This window comes from Atta cephalotes (assembly GCF_000143395.1).
Source record: "Atta cephalotes unplaced genomic scaffold scaffold00027, whole genome shotgun sequence".
NCBI lineage: Eukaryota > Metazoa > Arthropoda > Insecta > Hymenoptera > Formicidae > Atta > Atta cephalotes.
Genome location: NW_012130091.1, coordinates 769,371 through 776,878, shown reverse-complemented (window position 1 = coordinate 776,878; position 7,508 = coordinate 769,371). Strand labels below are relative to the sequence as shown.

General features: G+C 37.2%; 1 protein-coding gene across 3 annotated transcripts in view; it reads right to left on the bottom strand.

The window, feature by feature from the left end:
- The window catches only part of LOC105620476 (E3 ubiquitin-protein ligase CBL-B), a 65,079-nt gene extending 58,516 nt beyond the window's left edge, over window positions 1-6,563 (bottom strand). For all 3 annotated transcript variants that reach the window (XM_012201964.1, XM_012201965.1, XM_012201966.1), the window contains exon 1: window positions 6,016-6,563. In XM_012201964.1, the coding sequence (XP_012057354.1) occupies window positions 6,016-6,563 (548 nt within the window). The remainder of the gene's footprint in view (window positions 1-6,015) is intronic.
- Window positions 6,564-7,508: the final 945 nt, after the last annotated feature.

Sequence of the window (7,508 nt, the reverse complement as noted above, 5' to 3'; positions counted from 1 at the left end):
TACTAACTAATAATTTTTTTTTTATATTAATTCGCCGGAACTATTCTTAATTTTGAACAGGAACTCCATAACTCTTCGGGGTGCATTTGGAACTTTGACCAAAATTTCATTTTTTGAAAAATGAGGTGCCAACTTCACAAAGGTCAATAATTCATGTAGGCAATAATATAGCATGTAGCGAATGTGACTTTCGTTTCTGAAAGTCTTTTTTATTTGTGCGTAATAGACAATCGACCTGTAAGCGGTAATATTTGTGCGCAAACGAACTGTCGACAAAAGTGATGTAGGCAAATATATATGATGCTTTCAATTCAATCTCGAATTTCGATAAGAAGTTAGCATCCCATTTTGTAAAAATTATTTAAAAATTGTTATTAAGTGAATCTCGTTAAAAAATATAGAGAACTCTTCATCTCGTTAAAAGGAAGCAGGAACTCTAATCAGAACTATTGTATCTAAAAATTGATTTTTCAAAAACTTTTAATTCTTTTTTATTAAAAAAAATTTTTTTTTATACATCAGGAACTCTAGGTATTCGAAATAAAGTATTGGACAGTTTGGAATTATTCGATCTCGATTTTCGATAAGAAGTTAGCACTCCCCCTTCCCATTTAAAAAAATTATTTAAAAACAATTATTAAGGAACTCTTGTTATAAATTATATAGAACTCTTCGTCTCGTCAAAAGGAAACAGGAATTCTAATCAGAATTCCTGAGTATTGGGTGCTAATTTCAAATATCCCATTAATCCAATGTAGTAATTTCCAATGTAGTAATTCATCGTAAGACTTGATACCATAAGACGCATGTAAAATTAGCACTTGAACATTAAAATTCCATAGTTCTAATTCCCGTTTTGAAGAAATTCGTTTTGAAGAAACTAATGTTGTGTTCCAAAATTCAGAGACAGAGAGAGAAAAGGAAGGAGGGAGGGGAAGGGAAGGAGAGGGGAGAGAGAGAGAGAGAGAGAAAATCTTTACAATTACAATTACATGAACTATAAATTTTCAGCATTGACAGTAAATTTTGGAACACAGCCTTAAAATACCCGCATACATTAAAAACTGAAGATTGCAAATTAGAAATTAGAATTCAACCAGTAAGATAACTTTAATTTTAAATTTAATACGTTTCTGATTGGCTAAATTTTAATTTTCAATTGCATGGGATTTAGTTTTTTCAAAATAACACAGGTATTTCAATCAGAACTATTTATGTAATTTTAATGTTGAAGTGCTAACTTTAACGAGTGTTACAAAATACATATAAAGGATTCCTCCATTCATCTAGATGTCCGGACAAACGATGCGACACGATGATAAACGACTTCGAAACATCAGTGACGATAATTGTAACTCATAACGGAATCCGAATATGGCCCCGGACGTCGCTTGTAGCCCGAGCGTATCCCTGCAACGCTCCAGGAACCAGCGGAATCACACCGGAAGTTGTTTTATGCTAATGCAGCAGTATCTGCTACTTCTCGGCTTGCACACTGCTCCGCATACACGCAGCCGAGAGTGCGTTTTACCATTTCAACATGTCACGACGCGCTATAGGGAGAGGGGGAGGGGCAATCGCCTTTGTCTTCTATGTGCCTATGCATGTGTATGCCATGCGTGTAGGCGCGCCAGTGTGACGATAGTTTGCAGTCGCCGCGTCGACGACGTTGATGGTTAAATGCGAGTTCGACCGGATAAAGCATTCTTCGTTTATTATCGCCGAATACATTAAATCGCGACATTGCAGATCAAACACACGCGATTGACATCAGAGCGCGCGACACTCCACTCCGCTCCACACTGCTCCGCTTCCCTTCTTCTTCATCCCTCCTTCTCCCTCTTCTTTTCTCTTCTCTCTTCTCCTCTCTTCTCCTCTCACTCCTATCCTGTCCTTTCTTCACTGACTTTATAAAAGTAACACCAACGCTCGTAATCTCGAAAAAAAACAGGGAGGTAGAAGAACTTACATAATACAGTTATAAATTTTTCTCGTTTCTCGACAAAAATATCGAGATACGAAAAATTTTCGAGCCGCGATGGAACTAGCCGAATGTTATTGAACTTTTAATCGTACTTTCTTAGATCTTATTACTCTTAATTCCAGCTGCAACTTGTTAATATAACACAAATAATATTGAAAATAACAAAATTACAAGAAAATAAAATTGATCTCTGTTCTATTTTTTCCAGATTTAGACGATTAAAATAAAGAAGATTGTAACAAATATAGCAACAATAAGCGAAAATGCATAGCTGGATCCTTTGATGGATATTTTGCACTAATCATCAGAATTCGTTTGGAAACTCCGTATTCAGAACGCTCTATGATGACGTACTAACATGATATAATTTACGCATACTGTAGAATTTTAGAGATAAAAGCACGTTCTGAATATGGGCCTCTGTTTTTAAAAATCTGCTGGAACTCCTGAAGGAGAGCCGGAACTCTGTCAATTATGTTAAATCTGCTTAACATATAATAATAGGCCTGTTTTTTGTCGCTGCATTAGATGACACTAAAACTTTCTTTCTAGAGACTTGTTCTTTTTTATATCTTCTTATATAATTTCTTGAATGGTTCATCTTTCCTCTGTTTCTTTTCACATTGGAGAGAAAAAGAAAAAAATACTATGCTAAAAAAAACAGACTTTAACTTTCTCGCCAAATTTTAATAGTTCCAATGGTAAAGTAATCTTATTTTAAGTAAAATTGTATTTTGTATTTTATTTAAATAAAACGAGTATTCAGCTGCACCAAAGAGGAGACCTAAAATACCATTGCAATCGTATTATATTCTCAGAGGATCTGTCCCAAGATTAAAATATATGCTATAATATTTCTTTTTATCTCTTTCTCTCTCCCTCTCTTCTACGTGCACAAAAATTCTTGATACACCACCTTATGCTCCGCCCAACTTCCGGTCGATAAAACGCATTCTCTATGGAACGAAAGAACTCATGATTGCACACGAGCCGACACGCCTTTCGGTGTACGATAATAATGTCAATATCAACGATAGATGTCCGCCCGCGCAGTGTCGTCTCGTTCATTCACCAATCGTGAGCTCCCTGTTTTTCCTTCCTCCTCTTAGTCCTTTATGCCCCTTCCCCTGTCCTCGCTCCACGATATGCATGATTTTTAGGTTAGGTTAGGTTAGGTTAGGTTGTGTGCACGTGCGAGTTCCGCTTACGCACCTTTAAACCGGGAACACATAAAAAAACGTAAAGCGTAATCAGTAAGAAAATCATAACATTGGATTCGCTATTGGCATTACCATCTCTAACTGTGATTGATTAATTCGCTTACTGCTTACGATTTACGTTCTTATATATGTCATGGGCTTTATTATTTGTTTTTTACACACATTCATCCGAAGGTCTCGTGAACACGTGCAGGACGAACGTGCAGATGTTAGTTATTTCACAAATTGTGTACGATTGGAAATGGACAGAAGCCATGGGAGGTCGGGAAGATCAAGAAAAGTCGAGAGAAACGGAGGGAGAAGAAGAAACCATGAGTTGTAGTGAGCGTAATAATATTGCACCGGAGCGGAGATGTGATTGGAGGATCTATTTACTTGGCGCGAGACATTACCGTTAGACATCTTCCGATCGGAGGTTCCTTCCTCTGAGAAAGATTCGTCATCTACCTCAAGTCGATAAATTTGTTTTTTTTACAATGAAATTGTATGAATTTGTACGCGATGAGTATATTAGAGGACCTGGACAATACAACACAACCAAATTATATCCTTAAATCTTTCAGAGCTTAGGAAAGTTTAACGACCTCGAGGCAAAAACATTGCCGTGTTAATTCCGAAAGAGCTTTATAAATCTCTCTCTCTCTCTCAAGGAAGTCGATGAATCTTTTTTTGAACTGTGGTGAAAGGTCAAGTTACGAAGAGCAAAGTTTCAAATAGTCCTGCACAAGAATTGACAATGCTTATAAAATATTAAAGCAGAAGTTCCCTTTATTTCCCTTCCCCTTCTGGGATTCTAGTACCGAGAACTTTTATAGTAATGAAAATGGAATTTTCTGTGGAGAATTCATATGAAAATCGATGTATTAGGTTGTCCAGAAAGTTTCGTGCCGACTAAAATTTAAATTTTAGTATACATTTATTAAATTAAAATTTTCTGCGTTTCAATTTTCCTTCAATATCGGCACGAACTTTCCGGACAACCCAATAGTATCCTCAACGAAACAAATGAATAAATAGTGGAAACTTCGAATCCGTCGTAATCATCGCAATCAAACTTGCTACACAAAAGTTGAGAACGTTTGCTGAGATAAAAATATTATCTTTCCAAACGAGATAATCTTTGGATTTTAAGATTGGATTTTAGGAAATAGCAAAATTTTTTGGGAAAATCGATTTTCTTTAATTAACTTTGAGATATATATACGAAACGACACATTTATAAAATCAAGATTAACATAATTTATACTTTCCAATTTTAGTAATTTGGAATATCCATTTTTTACTTCATTTTGTGCTCGAAAACTTTTCGCAGGGAGAATGAATTTTCCTTAAGATCTGATTAAAAAATGTATCATAATCTCGAGTTTCCTTCGATTTTAGTCAACTTATGCTAAAATTAACAATGCCTGCAAAAAGTAGAATTTTTATTGTTCTTTAAGTTTAACACAAATTCTCGAATTTTCAAACTCTGTGCTGCAAAATCTGCCGCAGGGATTAAATCTTTCTCCAACTCTGATTTAAAATGCAAGTGAGTATTTGGTCTTGAGATTTTTCGATCCTAGGAGCCGGATTATTACAATATATAAAAAAATTGACGTGTTTGTCAAAGCAAGAATTAAGTATCATTTTTCGTCTAACAATTCTCAAACTCTGAATCTCTTCAGTATGCCGTATCAAGTTTCCTTGATACTTATGATTTAAAGAGAGTTGTTCGGTCATGTAACCGCGGCGAATTTGTCTAAAGGGCTTAAAGCTGATCAGATTAGAGATTCAAATTGAAATTAAAAAGACCAATCAGAAAAAAAAGAAATATATTAAGTCTAAATATATCTAGTTTATGAAGATTCAGTTTCATCACACACATAATGTAAGATTAACTTTATTATAACATTTGTAATTTACTGTTCATCTTTTTCTAATTAATTACAAAAAGATGGTACGTTCCAGCGATATGTTAACACTAACATATCGCCCATGAAATGATCATTTGACTCTTATTGTTTATCAAATGTTAAACAAAGATAATTAATGCCCACGAACGTTGTGAGCGCCAAATATGTTGGAACGCACCCGGACAGTAAGTGCTGTCTCGGTTTAATTTATTACTGTTTATCTTTTTTTAATTAAAAAAAACAGTAAATTAAACCGAGTTGATAAAGTTAATCTTTGGTGGAACTGGGCCTTAGTTTTGCTTTGATTGGTCAAATTTAACTTTAATCTCATTGTCAATTTCTAGTCTGATACGGGCTCAAAAAAACATTTTTAGGTTTTTCTCTATTATAAGTAATATTGCGGGAAGCAATAACTAGAGTGGTTTTCTGTTCCTTTTTCTAATTTAAATCTCTAAAATATGTATATCATGAAGAATGACTTTCTGGAAATCTTGGCTAAAAGTACAACAAGTAAAGCAATCTCGAATATTTCGCGAGTTTAGAAAACACACGTAAAAACAAATCTAACTGTAAATAAATCCGATAGATTTAACAACCACAAAGATACAAATCAGATGTTCTTACAGTCGAATCAAATCTATCAAATCTATCAAACACCTATTCGAGATAGAAATTCAATTACGATAAGAATTCTGAATGATAAAAATGCATTTTCTTTAAACTTATTGATATAACCAAAACATTTTTGCTATTTTGGATCTGTAATTTTACGACCGAAGGTCATTTCTCGAGAATCATCTAGCAATCATCAAATATCGTGGAAGAACTTGCCGCAAAAAAAAAACGAAGGGAACGAATGCACTTCGGCGAAGCTAGTTTCTTCGGGTTGCGATTAAAGGAGAAGCGTGGCGACACATACCTGTTCCCGAAGCGCTCCTTCCAGAATTCAGCCGCGTCCGCCTTGGTGATGCGAAACTGATCGCCGGCGAACATTCCATTGGGAAATATGGCCTTCAGCTCGGACAGCATGTGGCTGAAGACGAGGCTGAGTTTGGTAAGATTACGGCGATAGTGCGACGTCTCATCGAACATCTTCTCCTTACCCTCCTTGAACAGTTTGATCGCCTGTTTGCACTTACGCATCAGATTGTTGATGAACACGCAGAAGTGTTCATTGCTGTGCAACATCTGCATACGGTCCTCATATTTGCTGTAGATGAGCCGCAATCGCTGATACGTGTCGGGCAGAATATCGAGGATAAATGGTGGTGAGTTCTTAAGGTTCATACGCTGGTGCTGGCAGAGTTTCACGACTTTGTCCATTAACTTCCAGGTCTTGTCGAGTGTACGTTTGTCGGTTGAGAGCTTAGGCGGCGTCATCGCGTCCGCGAAGCGACCGTGTAGCTTCTGGAAGATCGAGCCGATGTGGACGGCGCGAGTGCGACTGCTGTGTCCGGACGACGACATCTTGACGTGCGGGAATGCTCGTTATAATACACGGATATCTCTTCCTGCCTCTCCTAACCGAACATACACTCGTCCTCTCTTTTCTCCTTTATTCGCACCCCACACTCTACCTGTATATACTATCACGCGGTAGCGAACACTCGCGCTATACTTGAGATTAACCCGCACAAACACACTGCGGAATGACGCGGACAGATCGGGCATACCGCGCATATCTCAGCAGAACGTGGCCGCGGCCACGACAACGTTCTCGCGAAGCCACGGACACGGGATGCAATGCCGGAATCTCGCGCGATACCGCATTTTATTTCTCTCTCTTTCTCTCTCTTTCTCGTTCTCTCTCACAATCACTGCGACAATTGTAGCACGGTTAAGCCGGATGCTCCGTAAAGAACTCGCGACGAATTCAACGACACTGAATGAATGGACACTAACTGTGTGTGAGCGAGATCGAGCGCAAGGCCACGAGAGTGTCCCGTACTCTCGTGTACTCCGTATGTCAGTCCGATCACTGCTACTCGGGCTCGTTCCCTATGCTTATGGCCAGATGGCCTATCTTCGGCAGACTTCGAGCCTCGAGGATTCGCCGCTGCAATGCTAGCCGTCGCGAACGCGCGCATATGCATCTTTCGGCGCGCGATTTAAATCATCACGGCGCGCGCTGCACCTACGAGATACTATTAAAGACTGTTGGCGCTTATGAAAATTCTCATTAAAATTTAAGTAATTAAGAATAAGAAACTAGTAGTATGGTACTAATTTCATGATTTATTAGTTTCGTAGACATGTACATATATTTAAAACTTAATAATACTTGAATTTTTATTTAAAATTGTGATTTTAATGATATCATCCGAATTTCATTATTAATAGAGAACTACAGAAAAAAAGTTGTAATTTTTCGACAATATAAATATTACAGCATTAAAAATATGCATATTTATT